The 25,803-nt window shown below is 37.7% G+C and overlaps 2 protein-coding genes across 2 annotated transcripts in view; one reads left to right on the forward strand and one right to left on the reverse strand.

Moving 5' to 3' along the window:
- The window catches only part of LOC107282493 (GTPase HRas), a 6,964-nt gene extending 4,474 nt beyond the window's left edge, over positions 1–2,490 (forward strand). Inside the window, exons 4-5 of the mRNA XM_015810270.1 lie at positions 377–536; positions 1,181–2,490. Of these exons, the coding sequence (XP_015665756.1) occupies positions 377–536; positions 1,181–1,291 (271 nt within the window). The 3' untranslated portion in view covers positions 1,292–2,490. The remainder of the gene's footprint in view (positions 1–376; positions 537–1,180) is intronic.
- A 3,012-nt stretch (positions 2,491–5,502) lies between these two features.
- The window catches only part of LOC114922225, a 42,946-nt gene continuing 22,645 nt past the window's right edge, over positions 5,503–25,803 (reverse strand). The window contains exons 8-21 of the mRNA XM_029283023.1: positions 25,563–25,692; positions 21,605–21,655; positions 21,022–21,099; positions 20,837–20,893; positions 20,250–20,309; positions 19,794–19,858; positions 19,221–19,308; positions 17,513–17,617; positions 16,631–16,785; positions 13,551–13,665; positions 12,099–12,153; positions 11,476–11,874; positions 6,559–6,631; positions 5,503–5,596 (exon numbers count right to left, since the gene is read on the reverse strand). Coding sequence (XP_029138856.1) covers positions 5,503–5,596; positions 6,559–6,631; positions 11,476–11,874; positions 12,099–12,153; positions 13,551–13,665; positions 16,631–16,785; positions 17,513–17,617; positions 19,221–19,308; positions 19,794–19,858; positions 20,250–20,309; positions 20,837–20,893; positions 21,022–21,099; positions 21,605–21,655; positions 25,563–25,692 — 1,525 coding nt within the window. The remainder of the gene's footprint in view (positions 5,597–6,558; positions 6,632–11,475; positions 11,875–12,098; positions 12,154–13,550; positions 13,666–16,630; positions 16,786–17,512; positions 17,618–19,220; positions 19,309–19,793; positions 19,859–20,249; positions 20,310–20,836; positions 20,894–21,021; positions 21,100–21,604; positions 21,656–25,562; positions 25,693–25,803) is intronic.

Raw genomic sequence — 25,803 nt, forward strand, 5'->3', positions numbered from 1 at the left:
AGAGATCCGGGTGATCCCGGATCTCCCCTCCTTCCGCCGCACCCTAAAGACATGGCTTTTCCAACAAGCGGGATTGGCCTAGGGAATTTTAGTGGGGTTTTTAAGGGAAATTTTAATTATTAGGCCATTACAAATATTTCCTTTTAATCTGGTTTTAATTTGATATTTACTGTAATATTGGTTTTATAAGGCTGTCAGCCGCCCTGAGTCCGGTAAGGAGAAGGGCGGGATATAAATAAAATAAAATAAATAAATAAATAAATAAATAAGTACTGGAATATATTTCATTCAAATCTAGGAAACTCAGGATTGACTTTAGGAACTGCTGGTTTATTCAGAAGCACCTTGTTCACATTTTCCTCTTACGTAACTCCAGGGAACAAATCAATCGTGTGAAGGATTCTGATGATGTGCCCATGGTCCTCGTTGGCAATAAGTGTGACCTGCCTTCTCGAACAGTGGATACTAAACAAGCTCAGGAGCTTGCAAGAAGCTATGGAATCCCCTTTGTAGAGACTTCGGCCAAAACCAGACAGGTGTGGTATTGTGCAAGTAGGATAAACTGCTATGTTTCAGTCTGATTTCACAGCCTCATTATTTATATGTTAATTACCAAGTAGCCAAATGCCAATTGCTTTGCTTTACAGTAGCTGTGCTAATACTGAAGAAGTGGGATTCACACTATAAGCCAGTATCCTGCGGTTATACCTAAGAGGGTAGAAATAAAATTCGTATAAAATTACCCTTGTAATGATTTATGTCAATCTTCTCATTTCATGTACATCTTACTGAGAGATGTTTATCAACATATTGTTCTGCTACTACACATTCCCTATTTGAGAAAGGTTTCTGAATATAGATAATAAATTGTATCTTAGGTTATTCACTACTAAATAAATTAGTGGGGAGAATAAACAAGGCTACAGTACATACAAACAATGATTTTTTCCCCCCATCCAAATAATTCTACCTATAGGTAACAGCCTAAGAAAAGTTAGCTAGATCCCAGGTATTCTTACTTTGGGATCTTTGTATGGATCATTTTTGTTGCCTGAATGTGGGTTTGAAATCCCACTTCATAAAAATTAATGCACCTGAAATAGCTAATATAATTTTAAAAGTACTAATAAAGCCTTTTGTTACATCTTTCTCCACTTTTTGTATTTTTATTCATCTAAAGGGAGTGGAAGATGCATTCTATACCCTGGTGCGGGAAATTCGAAAACACAAAGAAAAGATCAGCAATGGACGCAAGAAGAAATCTTCTAAAAGAAAGTGTATTATCCTCTAAAAGAGAGACATTGTTGCACTGCTGGAAGTGTGGAAAAAAACCTTTGAGTTTGGGTATTTTCCCAGCCTGCAAGATAAATTCTGATGGCCTTGTCCCCTCATCCTTTTCAGCTGGAAGGCAAAGGTGGTGGTGTTTTTAAAATGTCTTTTTTTTTTTTTGCTACTTTTAAAATTTGGACATCACAACCAATATTAATAACCACATTTGATAGTCTTGTTGCTTCTCTGCAGATTAAAAAAAAATCCTTAGGATAATAAGGATTACTCCATAAAATCATCTGGTGTAACCTGATCCCAGAAACTAAATTGAAGGAACAGCAGGAAGGCAGTGTTTCATCAGAGTATTACCTAGTGGTCTTTCTCATTGTTTGTAGCGTTTTCTTTACTTTGGTCCTTTGCAAGATTGAAGAAAAAGTCAAATAGATGTGATGTCACCTTTTTTGCTACCTGGAGAACAAATAAGACAGTTTGAAGGTGACAAGAAATACCAACTGCAAGAATGTGGAAAGTGAAACCCTGACTGTTTCAGCCCTCCGTATTAAAATAGATGGTGCTCAGTTTTTCTGGATGGTTAAGTCCAATATTTAATTTTTTGTCTCTTCCTAATTTTCATTTGACTTGTTTTGTGTAATTTCTGGTCAAAATTTCCTGTGCTCTCTAAACTGAACCAGGAATGATGATATATCAACAGTGTGAAAGAGAAGTAGGACTATTTGGGTAATATAAGAAACTTTTTTCCCAAATGTAGTGAAATATGATTGTTGTTTGAAAATTAACTCTGAAGATGATTGAATGCTGGCACTGTGAAACATCCTAAATATAATCTATCACTCTTGTTCCCCTTACTTAAAAGGTATTCATGTTTTGGGGAATATGGTAATGTTTACACATCTTAGAAAACAGAAAAGAGGAATACAATTAGAAGATCTCTTATCACTTTGTCTCTTTTAATCATCTGAATATTTTGTCTAATCCTGGGGAGTAGGAAGTGTAGGTACTTAAAGATTGGCAGTGAGCAAACAGAAGAAATATGAATTATCATTCTGTTAGTGTTTTAAAATATCAGTTATTGTCCTTTTGTATATTTAACTTTTTGTTCTTCCTCCCCTAATTCAAAATCCTTTGTTACCCATGTTCCTAAGGAACTGTACAATAAATACATGCCACCACTTGGAATAAACCTGTGAATAAGCTACCTGATTATGAGGTTCAATATTTTTTTCTTAAGAGAATATCAAATTCAGAAGAGTATAATTCTCCTTGAGTTTGCTGTTGCTAGTTTTCTTGGTTATACTATTTCCTAGAATTTTTTTTTTTTTTGGGGGGGGGAGAGGGTGGAGGTGGGATAGTTGTGAAACCTGGAGGCTTTTAATGAACTGATTGTTGATTGTCAGTTCAAAAAGGACCTTGCTGCATACTACTATTTAATCTGGAGAATCTCAACATCAAATTTCACTTTATTTTGAATTTTCAACTTTTAAAAACATTTTAAATTTATGAATTCTGCATCAGTACATCTGATCTTAAAAAACAAAAACCCTGTGAGGTTCTTAAGCACTCTTTCTTTTGTAAAAGATGATTCTGATGGTTGCAAGTTGTAGAAGTATGTCTACTTCTGTTTCTTGAATTTTTCTTCTCTGCTCCAATAGTTCTGAACTCTAATATTTTCAAGACTCACAGTAGCTTTCTATATAATACAGCAATGCACTGTGTGCTCATGCTATATAATCCCATCCAATCACTTTGGATGATATAATCATCATCCAATCATTCATTTAGGTATTACATTTCTGTATTTGCTACTTAGTCTTAGATTTGGGCCCAGTGATTTTTTTCTTTTGATTTAAGATAAATATAACTGAATATGTCTCCCAAAGGAAAATGAATTTCAGTGTCACTTGTTTACCCACTCAATCATATACACTCCTACACAGCTTTTAAATATCCTAATTCCTATTTTACGATATAATTGGAGGGGTGGTTTTGTGGTGCTACCTTTTCAAGCATATTTTCTTGAAAATGAACTGATCTGTATTTTGTTTAAGCTGCTATAGAAATGATTGTTACTGCTTTCAGTGGAACTCCACTCAGTTTTCTGCTTCATAGATTTTTTTCCCCCCCAAATCCCAATTCTTGAAAAACCTGAAGGGAAATTATAATCATATAGAGGAAAACTAACAAGTATAGCAACTATGAAGTCAGCAAGAACAGGAACATTTCTTGACCATTAATATAGTGAAAGAAAATGATAACTGGGAAGTTTGTTCTTAGGTGAATAATGTGAAGTCCAGTAGTGAACATTTGAGGCACTTAAGATTCCTGCAGCCTGGTTCCTATTAAAATGATTTGGATGGGTAGAGTGGAGATATGACAGGAGGTTGTGTTCCATTGTGATTCAATGAAAAGAATAAGCTATCCTATTTTACCCAGTTTTGAGTTATCTCCAGCTTTGATAAGGATTCCTTCTACTTCCTCACTCAAATTATTAGCAAAAATTTTGAAGAGTCCAGAGTCCAGGGTTTACATCAGACCATATTTTAATGCCTTTCTCCAGTTTCATGAATCACCATTAATAAATACTCTCTTAGTACAGTTTTCAAAGGTGGGTGGGTTGTATGCTTGACTTCTCAAAGATTCATAGTTATGAGTAAGCTATTTGTCTGCTTCTTGACATTTCTCATCATTTACCTGGGAAACCTATCTGTAGGAGTTGGGGCAAGTACCAATCATGAAAAAAAAAGATTACATGCTTAATGCACGTAGATCAATATGACTGTCATGCAAAGAATTGATACAGAAACTCTGTGTCAAACTCTGATGTGGAAAAAACCAAGCTCTTGCAGACTGGCCCCAGACAGCTCTTGGAAATTGCAGACATTGCAAGATAAAGTCATATGGTCTGTCAAGTCATCTAACAAAAGTTAAAAAGAAATGTGTAAGCCATTCTGAACAAAAATAATACAAAAAGGCCTTTTGGATTTGCAGAAAGCTTCAGTTTAATCCATGGAAAAACTAAAGCACATCTATATCTAAGAATGGGTTCAGAAAGAAGGATGGCAAACCAAAGGTTATTCAAATGAAACCACTTTGGAGAAATGTGGTATCTGAAGGGGTATTTTACCCATACAAAGTTGAAATTAAGAAAAGACTGCTCAGTGCACAGAAATTATTGCCTCTAGAAGTAATGGCTATCAGAAATGCAGCCTTAAAAAACAGGAACTGAACATAACTGGTAAAACTTCAAAGGTTTATACATTAATAAGATGGGATAACATAACAGAAGAGGTATCTGAATTAAAGGAAGTACTATAGAATGTATATTTTTCTGAAAGTTTCAGACTTCTGTGAGACTAGAGACAAAAGGAATTGAGAAACCAGTAGCCAAACATCTGGAATACATCAAACCATCTGGATTCAACAAATGCAGTTTTCTACAAACAACTTCTACTCTGACAAATGCAGTCTGCTTTCTTGCACAACTTAGGAGGAAAGCTTTCGTGCTACTTGAAACACATCTTTAAATAAGGATGAGGAAACTGCTATCGACCCCAGCAGTTTCAGGTCAGGATGAAGCCTCTGAGGGCTTTTCAATAGAGGAATCAAGATAGGTTTCCTTCAACAGCTAAGGGGAGAGGAGAAGCATGGCTCCCTTAGCACTGTAGATACTGATTTACTTTAAGATGGAATGGTGGAAAGGATCTCTATTCCAGGGTTCCCCAAAGTACTCAACACTGAGCCTCAAAGTCAATGGGACTATCCAAGGAGTGGGTAAAAAGTTAGGGGTCAGTAAATAGCTGTGGGTCAGTAAGCGATGAATAAATGGAAAGCCGATTGGGGTCAATCTTTTGGGGTCTCTGTAGAGCTCCATGCCAGTGCCTAGTCCTGAAGATAAAGTGGCTAGACACATGACAACATTACCCAGGGTTGGATGATCAGCCACCAGAAACAGTGGCCTTGAATTGTCCATACTATTGTTATTGTTCATAGAACTATTAAATTTAATAAATACTATAAAGTATTTATTAATTTATTTTCATATAATAAACCTTCGGGTTCAATGAACGATCAAATTCATGAAGCAGTTGATGAGCTGAACCCCTGATCTATTCAATGGGGGGGGGAGAAATATCCTTAGAGAGGACAGATCACGACCCAGAGGACAGATTATGTTGGAAAACTAAGACTGGGCGTTGTTCCAAGAAACAAATAAGCCTACTGAGGGCAAAGATCTAATGAAACATGATGAACAAGCAGTTCCTGATTTGCCACCTGCGTCTGCTGAGCATCTACCAGAATATTATCCATGCTGGATTAACATAAGAAGCATGTAATATTGTAAGCTTAGAATCAATGGTTAGGTGAAGAAAAGTTGAAACGTACAACTTTCTTGCTCGCTGGAAGATAACAATGGTATTGTAGAACTCTAGCTGAATTATTTGTCAAGGAAACTCATCATCCAGGTACCAGTACCTAGATGCAACCTAGAAAAATTATACTTAAGAGAGTGGTATGGCAAATGAAGTGTTTAAAAGTAACTAGAAGAATCCATGGCAAGAACAATTCCAGAATTTCTGTTGAATCTGTTTCATAATCAGTACTGAGTGGGCACACTTCCAAAATAGGAATAGAGTTTGGTGACCTTTTATACATCTTTGCATTCTACTTCACATGCACATTTACAACTTTCGTTTTTATAACCGTGGAATGTTCTTATCAGTTTCTTTTGCCTCATATAGATATTCACTTCTTTCTAAGTCCCCTCTTTCGGTGTATGTTCTCTCTTGCTTAGACTAATGAAGATTTCTGTGTAAGTGTATTTACAAAAGCACACAGCATTTAGCTGACTGATATTTGCGCCACCTCCTACAGATAGGATTACCGGGTAAATATTAGAAGTGTCAAGAACTAGACAAATAGCTTACTCAAAACTATGGATCTTTGAGAAATCAATTACCTCCTTCATCCACTTTGTTGTGGCTAGCATTCTGTTTGTTCTTCAAAATTAAAGGTAATCTCATTAACTGGCAGATCTCTGAAAGATCTCTTAATTTTTTTTCTGAACTTTGGGGGTATTAGAATTTTTGCTCTTCAGGTTTTTTATGAATCTGAGGTAATAAAACATGTAGAACATATGGGACAGTACAGCTACTTTGTTAACATTTTTAAAATGAAGTTTTTAATCTTTTTAAAACAAAGCAGAGAGGGAACAATCTGAATTCTAGAATGAAGGTTTCCATAAACCTGATGCTTGTACCAAAAAAGCCTTACTCCTTATTGATTCTAGAATAAGCTCTTACAGAACTTCCAGCTTCATAACATAGAAGAGAATCCATTACTTCGACTATAGACCCAAATTATTAAGGGATTTATATGTTAACATAAGCACGAATTTGACTCAGAAAACTACAGAAAGACAAACAAATCAAACTTCGTCGGGAGTACGACCCTGTTTAGTATAAGTAAGAGATCCAACATTTTTTTTCTACCCAAATCATTAGACCCTCTCATTTGTCTGGACTTCTTTCACCTATTCCATTTGATCCAGTATATAATCTGATTCAAACAGTAGGACTCTGACACTTCTGATAATAGGAAGAAACATATGTGAACATTATATAAATAACATGTAGCCCATACATCCTGATAACCACTCCCAGTATATATTCTTTGTCCATCAGGGTAACTAGTCTGTTTCTGTGCCTGAAACTGGATTGAAATAGATCAGAAAATCAGCTTCATCTTGAAGCATGTGGCCATCATTTGTTTCAATGGTAAATTTGAAACAGAATGATAAATTTGAAACAGGTCTATGGGATATTAAAAATGGAACGATTTCAAGAGGGTTTCTTTAACAAACATCTACCATCTCCTTCAAGGCCGGCAATATCAGATTGGATAAGAAAAGAACTAATGATCAGAAGTGATACCTCCCTAAATAGACATTTCTCAGTCATGATACATATACCTATTTTTTCATAAATTATCACACAACTTTCAGAATACTCAATAACATTCCCCATCCATACATACACATTTGATGGCTGACAATGGCCCTTGTCTCACATTCAAATTAGTGCGGAAACAGATATATAGGTAACATTTCAAAAACTAATTTCATCCTCACCCATTCTTTGTTAGGAAATATCTAAAGAGAAACTGGAATCATGTTTATCAGCTGAATCTGGTTACAATAATTCATTGGAATTTTCCTTTTCGCTTGAAAAACTAGGTAATTTGCCTTTCCCATTAATGAAAGAAGGCAGGAAATGTAGCACATCCCATCTTATATCCCACGAATGACTGAAAAAAATGCTCCATTTAATTTATTCTTGTAAAATATTTCTTTACATGTTGGATCTTCCCAGACATCTCCTTTTCTTTGTATGGATTTAAGGGATGGGATAATGGTCAGATAGGTGGTAGATGTCGATACTGCAATGACAAGAAATGCCAAAATTTTCCCCCTGGCTCAATCCACATCGAAAATTGGTTGTAGAATATAACTAAACAGAAAACTGCTAGCAAGGAAACACACAAAAGAAGCAGCAGCCCAAGGAGTAATAGTTCCTGGAGGATGTGCAGGATTAGATAGCCTAATGGGACATCAAAAAATCTGTGTGGAAAGAAAAGAAGAGGGGGGAAAGGAAATAAATACTAAGAGAAAAAAGGCACCTGCACATTTAAGTCAGATACAGAATCAGGAAACACAGAAGCTATAATGAGTTTTTACTGAATGGGGATTAGCAGGATTCTTTTAAATTAGAGCTAACAGTATGAAATTCATTATTTCTGTTTGCTATGGCACAGATATAAAATATTTAAAAATCATCAAAAAGCAACACAAATGATACCGTGGCTTTCTTCTTTTAAAACATTGTATATGCAAAATAGAAATAATCCAAACAGCTGGATTGTAGCCCTTTTCGTAGGAAAAGAATGTGGCCTCTATTAATTGGGTCCATTTCTTATTTCAGTCTTTAAACAGCATTTAAACATTAAGAAAACAAATTGCAATCCTTCACTCCTGATAAAGTTCTTCTTTAATCAAGACTAAACCAATATGGTGATAAATCAGCACATTTTACATGGGTGTAAATATGCTTCAGGGGCTATATTCTTAATTATTTAATTATTTTTCTGTTATGTTTCACTTTCAAACATTTCAAGATCCTATGTCAACTGCATGTACATCATTAGTCTGTTTTATTTCATATTGTAGATACAAGAAAACTGCGGAAATATTTAATTACTTCAAGAAGCGTTTGTTATATTTTGAAATTGAGAATCAAGAGTCTAGTTCAGGACCGGATGTGTCACGCGCAGGCCAGGCCCACGCCGGCTCCGCAAAGGCAAAACATGTCATGATACGTCACGTGACGTGATCAGTTTGACACCCATGGTCTAGTAGTTCAATATTTTATATCCCTTATTTACTTTATCAAAAAGGCAAATACTATACAGTACTTTTTATTAGCTGAAAGAATAATTAGCTTCCTGAGAAGCTACCCATCTGTCTTCAGAATCTTTAACTATGATTTCCAGTATATGAATCTTAGTAATGGAAAAAGCAGCATTCTCCTTGGTCTTAAAATTATCTGTTTTAGCATAACCTGGTCTAGTACTATATTGACTATTTATCCTAGATTTACTTCTAGCCAATTTCTATCTGAATAGTATCTGTAATGAATTTACTAGACATGGTAATTACTGTATATAGTACATGGGAAGCAAAGAAATTACATATAATTCCTATAAAAAAGGGTCCAATTTGATGTGGTGGTTAAACCATCAGGCTAGAAACCAGGAAACTCTGAGTTCTAGTTCCACTTTAGGCATAAAGCCAACAAGGTGACCTTGGGCTAGTCACTCTCCCTCAGCCCTAGGAAGCAAGCAATAGCAAACCACTTCCAAAATCTTGTCAGGAAAACTGCAAGACTTCAAGACAGCACCAGGAGAAAAGACTGATTTGAAAGCACAAAAAGTATGTAAAAATCATAATAGAGCACAAAAAAAATACAGGTCATTCTCAACTTACAACCACAATTCAGCCAAAAATGTATATTGCTGAGACATTTGTTAAGTGAACTTGGCCCCATTTTACGACCTTTCTTACCACATTTGTTAAGTGAGTCATTTCAGTTATTAATTTAGTTAAAGGAATCCGGCTTCCTAGTTGACTTTGTCAGGTCACAAAAGGTGATCACATGACACCAGGATACTGCAACGGTCATAAATATGAATCAGTTGCCAAGCCTCTGAATTTTGATCATATGACTGTGAGGATGCTGCAATGATTGCAAATGTGAAAAATTGTCGTACGTCACTTTTTTCAGTGCTGTTGTAACTTTGAACAGTCTCTAAATGAACTGTTGTAAGTCAAAGACCACTTGTAATAATACTATATGGAAGAATAAATATTATTGGTGAAAGTATGTGACAAATACAGTGGTCTCTTACCTTTGAAGTAGGATTTCACATGAGTGACCATTAGTTTTTTTCAAAACATTTGGGATTAGCTCACCATCTTTTGGGACGAAAGGGTGTTTCTGCAAGGCTTCTTCAGAACTTCTGGAACAAAAGCCCCACATATTATAGAACTTCATTTGAGACAATATACATCTATGTTATTGCCACCAGTAAGACAAAATCATTGGAAACTTCTGGAATAATCTATCCCATCCAGATTGTGATATATTTTTCTTCTATTTTAAAAATGGGAAAAGCAACTGTGAGTATATATCAACTTCAGAATGAAATAGTGTAATAGTATATTTTCCAAGAATATATTCTATACAAATTATATTTAATTTCAAATAATCAGAAAAATAACTTATTTGAAATGCAGTTTTAAAATTGTGAGATCATGCAATTATTTTACTGATTAAAACACTTGTATTTATTAGTCTTGGGCATTTCCAAACCCCTGTTCCCAATTCCTTGAAACTAACTTTGAAAAAAACCATGATGAGTCTTTCCTGCTGATTCAGGAATGCTAAGAATAAAGAGTAAAAATAATTGCCCTGCCCTAAGCTATGCAGCAACAAAAAATCCCATCATCCCCACAAAAGGAAAGCAAAAACTTGTATTTGACATGTAACTATCTCCTGTGGAAGCAAATAGGAAAACAGAAACTTGTCAATTCACCATATATATTGAGGGTGGTATAGTGACCCCTATAGTTATGCAAGAGGATAGACTGGATGATCTCTGCAGTCCCTTCCAACCGTATAATTCTATTTGCATCTGAAGTAGAGATACTAAGCTGTTAACCTTTTACATGACTTGGCAGGACAGCTGAAGCTCAGAGAAAAGGAATGAAGCAAAACTTCTCCTCTAATGGATAAACTCACAACTCTTGAGAGTTACAGCTAAAACCCAGTTTTAAAAAAAATTCTTTTGCACTAAACTGGCTCAGCTGCTGAAAAGAGTTCACAGGTGCTGAGCCAAACAAGAAGCAGCATGAATATCCCATGTGCAAGTACAATTGCTTCTTCAAAATATTTATTTGTTGTTCTTCAGTGAAAGTACAAATTCTGCTACTAAGAGTAGACCAACACCTTATTCTGCATAATGGACTCAACACATGCACTTACAATTCTGCTGAGCTGAAAACCATGATTTCTTGAAAGCTAAAATGCACCATCTTGGAGGAAAAATGAATAACATGTTACTGCTGATTAATGTTTATTAATGAAAATGTCTGTTCAATTATTTAAATCTTTTTCTTATCTCTCCCTATGTGTGTGTGTGTGTGTGTATACACACACACACGCACATATATATATATATATGTGTGTGTGTATATGTGTGTGTGTGTATACACACACACACACATATATATATATATATACACACACATATATATATATACATACATATATCACAACAAGAAGTAAAGAACACCAGGAGAAGAAGAGACTCTAAAAATATTTGATGGTAAAAACCAACATGACAAATACTGGTTAAAACCTACAAAATTATTAAAAGAAATCTACAAAAATTGAAGACCTAGCTTTTGTTGGCAAACTGCCAACTTCCTCAGGGCTGTAGTTCATACAGGGCGGGAGAAGTTCCCTTATAGCTGGCCATTGCTCTGCATCCGGCACCAAGCCCTAGTCATTGGGCGTGGCCGGTCAACGAGAGTTTTGCTTTCCTTGCCATTGGTGGTTAGGCTCCTGCTCCTACTCTCAGTCTCGGAGTCAGTCCTCCTCTCACGAACATACTCCTCCGCCGGAGATGCTTTTCCCCGGAGAACTGATCCTGCAATTACTTCCGAACTGGAGGGCAGTGAAGGGTATGGCTGGCTTATGGGGTGGAAACGCCCTTTACCCCAGGCTGCCCAAGTGGGAGGGGGGTGCCGCCGTTCGTGTTTCACTCCAGGAAGGCCCATGGAGTCATAGACGCCTGCGCCAGTCTCCACAGGGTGTGCGTCGTGCTTACAAGCGGGGCGTCCACCCCTCTCCACTCTGCTCCGCTCAGCATCTCTACACGCAGGAGAGGCGGCGAGGTCGCGCAACGGTCCGTTCTCGGAAGACGTCTCACGGTCCCCAACCACCTCAAGCGTCTCTCGCTCTCCTCCATCCACTGCAAGCCGGAGACCGCAACCAAGCCGTCCAGATGCATCAGAAACCCCACAATCATCCCTCACAGCCTCAAGCATGGCACGCGTCGCGGAGCGGGTCCAAGCTCCCGGTCTACAGGGGGGTGCCATCGCTCCGCGATGGGTTGTCCCTTGCCGACAGTGTGCCGGCGTCCATGAAGCACTAAGGGGGTGGATGGAGGGGGGTCTAGGGGTGCATTGCCCATACCGAAAAGCATCTCCGGCGGAGGAGTGTGTTCGTGAGAGGAGGACTGACTCCGAGACTAAGAGTAGGAGCAGGAGCCTAACCACCAATGGCAAGGAAAGCAAAACTCTCGTTGACCGGCCACGCCCGATGACTAGGGCTTGGTGCCGGATGCAGAGCAATGGCCAGCTATAAGGGAACTTCTCCCGCCCTGTATGAACTACAGCCCTGAGGAAGTTGGATGGGACTAAAAAGTTCAATCAATCAATTCCAACTTTGCAAGATCTTTTTTTTCCCCGCAAGAAGTTGAAATTGACTGATTGAACCGTTTTTTGAGGTTTTTTGCATATGGCGGAGGCCTAAAGCGAACAGGTTTTATAAAACCCAGCTGAAGACCTAGGACTGAGGCGACAGCGTGCGTGCCCACAGAGAGGGCTCTGAGTGCCGCCTCTGGCACCCGTGCCATAGGTTCGCCACCACTGATATATACAGTATATCCACAAGATACTTGCAATTACATAGATTGAAGATAACTCTTTTACCTAGGAAAAGGCAATTAAGTAAAATAGAAAGTGATTGAAAAAAACCTTATTATGATACCATTCTCTGACTGGGTGAGAATTAATTCTAACAATGGATAGGAGAATAAATTGAAAAAAATAGGTTCACTACTGCTGTAGATTTCTTAGTCACAGCTACAGTTGACAGGCTGAAAAAAGCTCAGTTCCTATTCCCACCAATATCTTTGTTTCTGTTTGTTTCTTTTTCAGAGTTTGAGAAGATAGACAGGGCTAACAGACAAAGAATACAGAAGCAGTCTTGTTTTGTGGTCACTCCAAAGCCTTCATTTTTGAAGGAGAATCAACTATAGATTATACCCTGGCTTAGATTCAAAGTCATAAAGGAATATGGTATGAATAAGGAACAACAGACAGTAACAGAAGAAAGTAATTGTTGATTCAGTGCATAAAAAGGGCTGCCAATCAGTCTATCTAAAAATATCCCCATTCCAAATTAGAAATCTCTATGTCAGTGATGGCGAACCTTTTAGAGACTGAGTGCCCAAACTGCAATCCCAAACCCACTTATGCATTGTCGGGTGCCGGGTGGGTGTGGCCCATTGGGTGGGCGTGGCCCATTGGGTGGGCATGGCCCATTGAGTGGGCATGGCTGCTGTGGTAACGACAGACTGGGTGGGACTAAAAAGTTCAACCAATCAATTCCAACTTTGCAAGATCTTTTTTTTTCCCGTGAGAAGTTGAAATTGACTCACTGATTGAACCTTTTTTTTTTTTTTTGCACACGGCAGAGGCTTAAAGCGAAAAGGTTTTATAAAACCCAGCTGAAGGCCTAGGACTGGGGCGATGGTGTGCGTGCCCACAGAGAGGGCTCTGAGTGCCGCCTCTGGCACCCGTGCCATAGGTTCGCCACCACTGCTCTATGTCATTATCTATCTTTGCAAATACAAGAAAGTACCTGAGATTCTATATTAGATGGGTAGGTCCACACATCCATGTTCTTTAGAGTCAATTCAAGAGTCTTGCTATTGCCAGTGTGTTCATTTGTCAGGTTTTGTTTTGATTCCTCCTTGCTGGATTGGAAAAAAAAAAGATACTTATTAAACACAGATAGATACAGAGATACAACAGAAAACTTTTTCAGTCTGAACTGAGGAAACTTTTAACAAGATTAAAATGCTCACTATATATGGACATTTCCCTTTTCTAGATAACAATGGCAGAACATGCCCTAGCTAGAAACTCTTTTTTGCCATATCCTTAAGACATTGGCAACTCATATTTAAGGCAGTCTTAAGTTGTCCTTAGGTGTTCTAATTTTAAAGTAGTTTTCCCCTTTAAATAAGCATAAGTCATAACAAATTTTCTATGAGTATAATCTTCACCTTCATCTTACATGCCTGCTAGGTATGTAAGCCACAATAAGCAAGGGAAGAATCTGGAATGCTATCCAGAACTAGTTGATAGTTTGCAGAATCCCAATCTGGGGCATTCAACCAGGACCAGAGGTTTAGTCTTCCAAGCTTTTGGACTCATGCTGGAGCCCATCCTCAGGGAACTTCTCTCTACCAGAATGTGTTCTTTGGGCTACTTTGTGTGTCATATTTATGTGGTGCCTCATTGGTGTGGCTTCCTATCACAATAACTGGTGTTGATGGCCGGCTACTGGTTTCCTTGTGTTGCCAAGTCCTTGGTGGTAAATCAGCACTCCTGTTGACTGACAAGGGAAACATTTCCCAGGCTTCAATCATTTCCCTGGCTACCTTTGTACCTGCTCAGCCAACGAACTTAGTAGCTGTGAAATTGAATGTATGTCCTTGTTCATTGCAATGTGAGGCTACCAATGAGTTCGGGTCTCCTCATCTGACCGCTCGCTTGTGTTCTTGCAGTCTGGCGATTAGCTTCCTCCCCGTCTGTCATACGTAGTCACAGGGGCAATCCATGCAGGGAATCTGGTAGAAGTATCTCCCAACTCCAAGTGATCTTTGCAATTCATAATTTGTCCTCGTATCGTAGCCTCTGTGCAGCACGCACAGTGCCCACTTGCACATCTTGGAAGCTGCATTCTACTGCTTCCAAAATGTTTTTGATGTATGGCAGGGTGGGCCATAAAGTTGGTCTTATACATTCTTTCTTCATTTCTCTTTCTTGCATGTTGTACAGGCATCTTCTAATAAATGCTTGTGGGTACCTATACTGTCTGAATTGTTCACGTAGGTACCTTTTCTCCAGTTGCTTAGCTTCCTGGGTACTACAGTGGGTTCTCACCCTGCCATATACAGTAGTGGCCAAAATTATGGAAACCTTTTGGGAAAAGTGTATTTTTGAGATTTGATGGCTAATAACACACTTTTTTTTGAAGTAGTACCATAAAATTATATATCAATGGAAAGATAATTTAATCAAGAATGTAATGTAACATAGTTTGTTCAATTATCTGTACTGTATTCTATGAAAAGTTATAGCCAATAACCAGAAAAAGGAAACACAACTTGCTTATGTTGATATCTTTCCTTCATCTGATTGTAGTCAATGAGCATGAGTGTTAGAGAGCCAATCAGGTGTCATCTTGTTTTGGCAATGAACCAATCAGATTCAGTTATTGATGTCATGTATTGAAGCTGAGAGGACATTTGTCAGTGTGTTATGTAATCGCTATCAAATTGGTTGGGAGGGTTTTTTCTTTCATTTAGTGAGCTTGTAAAATGTAATAAAATTAAAGTAATAGTGCAAAGAGTTGAAAGAAAGCGACGTAAAATACTATTATTAAGTGAACAAGGCTACAGTTATAAAGAAATTAGAAGAAAATTTGTTGGAAACTTAACCAAAGGTGGCATTTCTACTGTACACTTTTCCCAAAAAGTTTTCACAATTTTGGCCACTACTCTAATGTTTTGACAGTGGATGGTTGCTGTTGAAACTAAGAATATTTGCAGTGTTGGTGACCTTGCAATAAACTGTGGTTTCTAGGCTTCCATCTTCCTGCCTGTTGACAAGCACATCTAAAAGTGGTAATTGTCTAGCCGTTTCTTCTTCCATTGTGAATTGTATGTCTGGAAAAATGGAGTTCAGTAGAGTATGAAAGTCTTTCAGTGCATTTCTTTTCATGACAAACGTGTCATCTACAGAGCAGCACCAACTACAGAGCAGCACCAACGGCCTGGCGTAGTTTGATTATGTTTTAGTGGGGGGTTTTGTATGGGTGTGTTTTTAGAACAGGCCCGTTATTTAATTTGATTTTAGAACTGCCTATATTTATCATGGTTTTTATTATCGCCTGTTCACCGCCCTGAGTCCCGTAAGGGAGATAGGGCGGTATATAAATTCAATAAATAAATAAATAAATAAGAGTGTAGTTTTGAAATGCATGGTGTTCTAGTTCATGCAGGGCAGTATCTGCAATGACTCCTGATATTGGGGATCCTGTGGATGTCCCTTTCATTTGCTCATACATTTCCCTTTTGAATGTGAAAAAGACATTATTGGCAGTACTGGAGTAGCTTCATCATTTATGACCTGGTTAGGTTATTGTGATCTGTGTTGTACTCTTCTTCTGGTTTTTTATCTATTATTTCGTATTCTAAGTGAGGAGGGATGGATGTAAATAGGGAAACTATGTCAAAGGAGACCATGATCTCATCAGGAGCCACATTTAAGCCTTGCAGTTTTGTCAAAAATTGTAATGAACGTTGTGCTTAAACATTGTGCCAGCCATTTAGCCAGGTTGTAGGTAAGGGTATCTCGTAGCGCTATAATAGTCTCAGGGGGACTCCTATTTTGTCTATCTTGGGGTGTCATAAAATCTCGCTGGGGTGGCATCTGTTGCTCTCATTTTCCAACATTTTTTTCTGTTATTGTCTCTATTTACATCTATCCCTGAGACGAATTCAAGTGTTAAAAAGAACAGTTTATGTCCAAGGAGGTCTGGGTATTCCCAATCACCCGCCCAATTTATACTGTAGCTAAACTCTCGATCAAAAAATATCTTTGAGACTTAAAACATTCTCACTCATTCAGCAATGTCATCATTGTTCCTACCTTCCCCCTTTCTCTGATAGAAGATGATTTCGGTCTTGTTTATGTTCCTGATTCTTCGATATTAGTTTACCATCAGTTGCAAAGCTTAAATGAGGCATATTATGTGAAACTGGAAGTGATGCCTTGGTAACATCTGACCCATTCTTGCTATGTTTCTAGAAGAAGAGAAAAGGAATAGCTGCTGGAACAATGAATCTCACATTAGGTCTTTATCAATTCTTAACAAGACTGAAAGCAGGACTTTTTAACTTACTTAAAAAGGTTATGAAAGTAGTGCTATCATATATAAGCTACAAATATCCAGATAGTTATTGCCCAGATAGTTAAAAAAACAGAAAACTACAAGTGAGATTCTATCTTTTATATGAAGGAATAAAGACAATGCTTTGAATTCTAATTAAGTATATATTAATTTTATTGCTATATTGTTTATCCAAAGAGTTCTAAATTAAGAAAAACAAAGTTATCTTGGTGATTTTTATAGATTCTTTTAATCCATTACAGCAGATTTCCAAAAGCAAAAGGACTGAAAATAAGTCACTGCTGGCTAATCAGTCACCTTCTGCTGATGGGAATGTGTATGAGTAGATGAATGTGTACTGAAATCCTGAACAGTATCTGCTGAAAGCTGGACATGCAAACTTGAATTGGCTCCAGATATCACTTGGAATTAATTTGTTTTAAAAAAAAAACTAAAAACAGAAGTAGGGGCTACCAAACCAATGTGTCCAAATCAACTTTTGGAATCATTTGCCATAATTAAAGCAGGAGTTAAACTTTAAGCACTCACTGCTATGAAATCTACAGTATGTGTCATCGTAATTCAGGTTTTCAGGAAAAAGGGGGAGAAAACCCCCAGTGTACTTGTGATTCTATACTTACCTGTTCTGTCAAAGAATCAATGCTTCCTTCAGCCACTGGATGTATCACCAAAGAATTCAACATCCCACACAGAGGACTAGGCAAGCCACACTCCCTACTGATCTCCTGCTACATACAACAAAGGTATATCAAGTCATAGTTCGAGGAATGTTGACAGTTAAATATTTATTAATATAGTATTTCATGACAGAGACTGCTTTTTTCTAACACTCAGAATAAAATATTTTGTTCTTGGCAAAATGCTACTCCACTCCCAGAACAATATCTGTTTCTACTACATGTGTTATATGCATTATAACTATAACAATCCAGGATTGGCCTGTAATGTGATAATCCCATTTTGGTACTGGAGTGTAGTGTGACAACTCCATTCCCATGCTGATTGAGTTGTTAATGATTACTCAGTATAAGACAACACAGGTGTGACCAGCCAACTTTAATTATAATTTAATATTAGCATCTCTACAGGTATTGTGCTACGCTTTAAATCTGAAAAGAAATATGTGTTTTGGAGCATGGATACAGGTAGCACAATTGCAATTCCTTACATTCATCTTCACAAGAATACGAAAGGAATTATGCAATTCGAGGAGGCAGTTATTTTTGTGTGGAATAAACTGGTAAAGCCAGAAGCAAAGAATCTGAGATCAGACAGTACTATTACCAAAACATGCATAGGTCCCTTCTAACATCATCATCATCATCATCATCATCATCATCATCATCATCATCATTATTACATTCAGAGCTGAGCAATGAATGGTATTCTCCATCTCTATATAAAAACAGGCAGAGGAGTTGTAATATTTAAACCATGATTTGTTTATAGAGGGCTTGATCACCTACGAACTGATTTTAGTTATCTGGGCTTCTATCTGCAGTAAAAGTAACTTATTTATCTGAGTCATGTCTTTGTCTCTTCATATTGCTCTGGGGTGCAGATTTGCGTTTTCAGAAATTTATTGTCAAATCCTGAGTGAAACTCTGCGAGCTTTAAAGAATTGTAAGCAGGTACTTTAAAAGTGCTTTTTTTGCCCTTAAATTCAAATAATCCCAATCTTTACCTACTTTCGAAAGATTAATCTAGCATTTCATAAATTTCTTCTTAATTTTAATAAGCTTGTTGCATTTATAGTTTTATTAGTTTATTATAACAGTCCCACTCTTAAAGATCCTGAGCAAATTTACAATTTCAAACAATTAAAAGCATAACAACAAAACATAACAGCCTTAGTAGTCAAACAAACAAGCAAACAAAACCACAACAAGGGTTCCACTAATACCGGGCCTGGGGAAAGAGCCAGGTCTTAAAAGTCTTCCAGAAACCTAACAAATTTGGTTTTGTCGGCTAGGTCTTACTTGGCTCTGCTTGTACTCCAAAGAATGCAAATAGCAATTCTCTATTCATTTCATTATATGGGTAAGATACAGTTAAATGCAAAATGTTCATGATAAATTTTTGGCTTCTACTCTTTAATACATTCCCAGTTTATGTTCAAACTACCCAAGATTATTATCAGTTCATCTAAAGCAGGAGTGTCAAACTCGCAACGTCACGTGACGTGTCGCGACGTATCGTGACTTTTTCCCCATTGCTGGCAATGGGGTGGGCGTGGTTTCGGCGTGACGCATCCGGCCCGCAGGCTGGCAGTTTGACACCCCTGATCTAAAGCAATGGCATCACTCTCTAAAAAGAAATACTTCTTACTCTACGTGATTCCTCAATCTCTTTGTAGAGCGACTGTGCGGATGTCTGTATGGAACCATTCATGTTTTGTAGAGAGTCTGTTGGTGACCTGCATTAAAAAAAAACTACTGCTGAGTTGTAAAATGTTTTCCATTTCTATTACATTTCTGCAGGTACACATCTGGTTTGAAAAATGGTTTAAATATATATAATAAAACAGATTGAATAAATTGAAAAAGACTGTATTTATTCTTTATTAACCATTTATTCTTGTTCAGTATAAAGTCTTCCCAAAATTAAGATACAGTTAAGCTAATATAACAAAAAGGTTTTATATTACATATGTATTACATAATTTTTTTGTGAATAAATATGAGATTGACCATGATTCAGGGTGAAAGGAATAATATAATTACAAGTTAGCCTCAAGATTTATTGGAATAGCAGTTGTATGTGGTATTTATTAAACATCACTTTTTAGTCTTTCCTTAAAAATATAGTTTGTAACAAATATTATAGTATTAGCATTCAATAGGCATTATGGTACATCTTAAAACTCTCACACTAAAAATATCCAATGCTGCTAGCACTTACATTTTTAGGTCTTGATAGGACTGACATAAGTGTTCTTGAAGCCTACTAACTTCCAGTTTCAATTCCTATGTGGACAGAACAGTATAAGAATATGTACAACCCCTGCTATAATAGTGCAGAAAAAAGAAGCAAGACAATAGCTAAACAGAAATATCTAGAAATCTGCATAGACTTACTTTACAGGAATGTTCAATTTCATTAACATTTCAGTAATTCCACTGGTGTGGAACACTTGCCATAAACTGAAGAAAGGGTTGAAAAACCTGTGAATCTTCACCTTCCTAATATGAGTTACCAATACTTTTACAATTATGTAACTGAAATGGGAAACTTGAGGATAATAATCTGTTGACATTCCAAGCAGTGGAATGGATTGCTTAATGGATTGCTTGTGCCTGGATTGCTTAATGATACTCTGGCTAGATTCCTTCTTGTCACAATTAAAATGTACATTACCTGTACCATCATTTGATATTCATCCAGAGTTATTGTAAGCTCTTCAATTTGTTTTGTTTTCTGTAAATATAAACATTAATAAAATCCAAACAAGAAAGCAATTCAGCATCACAAAGCAAACTGTGTTCTAGCAAAGATTTTGAAAGTAGCAATCTGAAACTAGGAATTGTTTCTTTTTTTCATAATCAAATTAAATTTAACATTGAAGTTGTAGTGACACCTAGGGATTCCTGAATGCAGTGACAACAAGTTTAGCTGGAGGTTGTCAATTATTTTAACATCAGAAGAATCGTTTTGAATTGCTGTAAAGTGTATACCTCTGCAACATCAATTTTTCAGGCTCATAAGAAAAGTTTGAAAAAGTGAAGCAGCTTTAATAAATTAGTGGTGATGAGTGTTTAAAATGGTATCTGCATTTATTATTATAGCTATGATAGCAAAAACTCTTCATCACCTTAAAACAATAGTTGTTTTAATCCCTATAATCATAATAGCACACAATATCATAAGACCCACACTGTTATTTTACCTCCCCGCTATGACATAGCTACATTTTCAATTTGGCATACTCTGGACAAACAACTTACCTTATTAAGGGCAGCATCTTTGCAGGAGATATGATTTTCATACTCAGAGAGTTGTGACTATGAGGAAATAAAAATACAAGTAGGGTAGTTGCAATCATATAGCCAAATTATAAGCAGTTAACTACCCAACTAGTGGTACACTGACATTTTTGATAAACTATGTATACAACTCAGCTCATTCATACCTTCATTTTGGCTTTCTTTGTAAATAGCTTTTTGATTTTACCCTCTGAGCTTTCCTTTTCCAGAAGCAACTTTTTGTTCTGGAAGACAAATACAACAGATTATTAATGTTTGTTACCTCTGTGTCAAAGCAGTATGTGTTGATGGTGTTTTGACTAGTTTCTTTTCTAACTGAGTGAGGAAGATAATAAAATCCAATTTACAACAAGTAGTTAATATATACAATTATACTTTTATGGGGTAATATGTAATTTCATGCAGTGATTCTTTTTGAAATAAAAGATTATTAGCTGTACAGCTGTTAAAAATATCTCACTTTTATTTTGACACTATCCGAAGGCAGCCTTAAAGTAAGAATGTGTGTTAGGCATTGTTACTCAGTACCTCAGATGGAAGTCAGGCAATTGTAGTGACTTGGAACAGAAGTTAGATAGGGATCAGCAATGAGGATAGAAAATTTCAAGGTGGTACAATTTTCTGCTGCCTTTGAAATTCTGTTAAATTGAAGTGGCTAGCAAGCCCTGCAATTATTTCAGGCATAACTACTATAACCTCACTTTCTGAACTCTCCCCTCTTTACCTTACCTCATCCTGAAGGTTATCCATCTTAACAGAGAGAAACTGCTGCTCTTTTTCCTAAAGTATATAGAAGAAAACATCTTGACTAAATGGCCGTCACAACAATTCTGAAAAAAGTTGTGTCCACACTATATTTTCATGACTTAAATAAGCTTGTGATTGCACTTATACAAAGCTGCCCCTTTTAGTTCTCAAATCTTCATAAAGGAATTCAAAGGGCTTGCCTGTGTTCACTGCTCCCATTTCTGCAACACTCTGAAGTGCTCTTACAATGATCAATGCTCCCTACACTGTAATGCCAAAACTGACAGACATTGCCCATTCCACAGCATCTGTTTAGCAGTGATTTTAAAAAACTGACCAGGCGGTTTTGGAGTCATGTTATCACTTTAAAGAACCACTTATTTGTTTATGTATTTATTAAACAGAGTGGCACAATCCAAAGAAACTCAAACTGAAACATCCACAGTACAGAATTTTAAAAAACTGCTAACACAATAAGAATAAAAACCATGCGTATGCAACATAACTTGCAAAAGTACTAAATAAAAATAAAAATGGCAACATTCACATTACAGGAAAGCTTGCGAAAACAATTCAATTTTTAAAAGCTATCAAACATCAAAGAAAGAACCAATTTGATATCCATGGAGGAAATCTATAGAGTAACTTTCAGTGGGGCAGAGGACCTCAATGTATCAACAGCAATTCGAATTTGGCAGGATCCAACTTCAATTTATTTTCTGCCATCCACACTTTGACAGCCTCCAAAATCTGGGAAACAATAGCCTGGGGTGGCAATGCACAATTGGATATCATCAGCATATTGATGATACTGGACCCTAAATCATTGAACGACTTCTACCAAGAGGTTCACATAGATGTTAAAAAGCAAGGGAGACAGGCTGACAAGTCAGTGACCACTAGGCCAACCTCTTTTCCCACATCAACACAGATCAAAGAATAAGTGGAACCACTGTACAGATAATCCTTGACTTACAACCACAATCGGGACGGGAACTTCTGTCGCTAAGTGATGCAGTCATTAAGTGAGTTGCCTCCGATGTTACAAATTTTTTTGCTACAGTTATTAAGCAAATCATTACAGTCATTCAGTGAATCACACAATCATTAAGCAAATCCAGCTTCCCCCATTGGTTTTGCTTGTTGGAAAGCCCCTGGGAAGATCGCAAATACTGATCATGTGACACACACCCCACATGCTGATTGCCAAACACGCAAATTTTGATCATGTAATCTTAGAGACACTGTGATGATCGTTAAGTGTGAGGACCAATAGTAAGTCACTTTTTAAAATAATTGTAAATAGAATGGTTGTAAGTCAAGGATTACCTGTAAAACAACACCTATTCCCAACTCTTGTAGGTCTCCCTGAAGGATATCAAGATCTTCTGTACTCATGTGGTGGACCTGTAAGGTTATTAAGGCCTTTTGGATAAAATTATGGTGGAATTTGCAGCAAGTTTTTAAAAGAAGAATTTTCTTTCTGCCTCAGTTGTTTCTCCTAGGTATCACACATAACTTGGATGTAAAAGAAACGAATTTGATGTTGTATTGTCTAACTGCTGCCCGTTTGCTGATAGCTCAAAACTGGAAGAGTAAAGTTTTACCTACAATAGAGGACTGGAGAGTGAAGGTTTCGCATCTTGCTGAAANAAAAAATTCTTTGAAAAAAAAAAAAAAAAAAAGATCTTCTGTACTCACACAGATCAACTGAACACCCTCTTTCCCTGGCTCCCCTCAGCTCACGTACACATGCAGGCACCCCAAGCCATCTTTCCCTGGCCTCTCTCTGCTCCCACACACCTTGCCTTCTTTCCCCACCTTCCTGTGCTTTCAAAATGTTATAGAAACTGGTTGCAGTGGCCAAGTGTAAGATCATAAAGCTGTTTTTTTCCTTAGTAGGGAGTTTACAACCCTATACAAGGCCACAGGATAGCAGCTATCTGATGCAGTAAGGAGAAGTAGACATAACTCTCCTTCCTTATCACCATGATGTAGGCCTGAACAAAGGCACATATCCATGCTTTGTTGGATTCATGGGGGCAATAACATTTAGCGCCTGGTTCGCTGCCTCATGGCAGCCTTTTACCAGATCCTGCACAAAAAAAAGCCCATCAGAGAGCTGGCAAATTCCTGAATGCCTTCTGAAAATCAATAAAATCTATCATGCATCTGGGTTGTGGGTTTGTTTGTTTGTTTGTTTGTTTGTTTGTTTGTGGGGGCCTTTGATTCAATTTCTGACTCTGGGGATTGCCTGGACTATACGTAGTCCTGGACTTATAACCATTCATTCAGCAACTTTTTGAAGCTATGGCAGTGGTGAACAAAAAGACTTACAAGCAGTCCCCAAACGTACAGCTGTTGCAGAGTCCCCACAATCACATGATCAAAATTCAGGCACTTGACAGGCTACTTTCACTTACTACTGCAGGGGCACTTCAACTCTCCCCACCCATCTATCTCCTCCCCATCTGTGCCCTTTTGCCCCCTTGCACTACGCAGCCCTTGGCGCCATAGCTGACCTTCTCCATCTTCTTGTTCCTTTTGTAGACCAAGTATACCTAGCTTGACCTTTTGGATGCAACTGCTAGCCACAGAAGGTTCCTCACTCACAGAGGTTCCTCACAAGAACTGGGGAAGATGGACTCATGTAGCTAGCAGCTGCCTCACAAAAGGCCAAGGCCAGCACGCTTCATAAGCAAGGGGAGCAAGAAGATGGTAAAGGCTAGGGCAGTGAAGTGCAAGGCCAACTGTATCTGGCACTGGGTTAGGGCAGCTGAGATTTCCTGAGGTGGCTGGGGTTTTCCACCACACTCCTGAGATGGTTGGGGCTTTACTGTAGCTCATGGACTTCTTGCATCCACAAAGCCCCAATGTACCAAAAAGCCTCTGAGCCACAATATGGCAAGCAATCCCAGAGCTAAGCAATTCTAGGGCATTTGCCACTCATATGACAGAGTGCAGGGCAGCCAAAAAAGCACAGATGAAGAAGAAATAGGCAGGCGGGAGGAACTGAAAAAGAGGCAGTCCTTCACCTGGCTGAGACTTGAGGTCAAGAGGGACCAAGCCCAGAATGGCTTGGATTGGCATGGATATTCAGCTAACAACCAATGGAATTCAGTTAACAACAGCAACAGGGAGTGCTAGGACTGCTATCACTTCACAACTGCATTGCTTAGTGACAGAAATTCCAATCTCAATTGTGATCATGAGTTGATGTCTACCTGTGGTCCTGCAGTTTTCTTGTCAAGGCTTTTTCAGAAGCAATTTGCCACTGCCTCCTTCCTAGGGCTGAGAAGAAGTGGCCTAAGATCACCCAGCTGATTATGTACCTAAGGCGGAACTAGAACTTAGTGTCCCCATTTCTAACCTAATGCCTTTACTCCTACGCCAGGGCACGATCTGACCATGGCAATAGGATGGAAAGTCTCTCCATCTCCAGATCTTTCAATAACAGTTTGAGGGGGGAAAATGAGATTGAACGTATGCCCACCAACATACGTCAAACCCAAGATACCCAGAGACATGCCTATAATCACTCCATAAGTCATGGATTCTGAGTTTGTAACTTTCTTATTTAAAAGGTGCCCTGAATTGTGACTTAAATCCAGTCTGAAGCAGGAGATTCAAGGAACTGGACTGATACAGGAGTACCTACCAATGGAAAATAAATGCTTTCAAGTGTTTCAATCGCCAACTGTTTGCAATGATATCTCCTATGCAGCTGCTAAGAATTTAATCAGTTCTGCTGCCCAACAGCAATGTGCATATGAAAAGTCTCTAATAGTTTCAGAAATAATTTTGCAAAAGCCTTGAACTTTCCAATAAAATGCCAAACAAATAATAAATATGTGAAGGAAATATGCATACATTGATTTCCTAAAGGAGAAAAAACACTGAGTTACCTTACAAGATAGATTAAATGTACAGAGAGACCTACCAGCTGCCGCGCTTGTATATGTAATCTATTATTTTCCTCCTCCATACTTTTTGAAAAAAAATTCAGATCTTCCAATTCATTTGCCAAGACTTTAGCCTGTTCCAGTGTTTGTTGGTTACTGTAATACAGTATAATAAAGTATGTGTTCAGTCCTAATGGTCTGAACTCTGCCTTTAAACTTTATTAACATGAATATGTGATGAACAGACAACAATGTTGAAAAAGAAAGGAAGAAATAATT

This window comes from Protobothrops mucrosquamatus, unplaced genomic scaffold (assembly GCF_001527695.2).
Source record: "Protobothrops mucrosquamatus isolate PMUCROS unplaced genomic scaffold, P.Mucros_1.0 scaffold8, whole genome shotgun sequence".
Classification (NCBI taxonomy): domain Eukaryota; kingdom Metazoa; phylum Chordata; class Lepidosauria; order Squamata; family Viperidae; genus Protobothrops; species Protobothrops mucrosquamatus.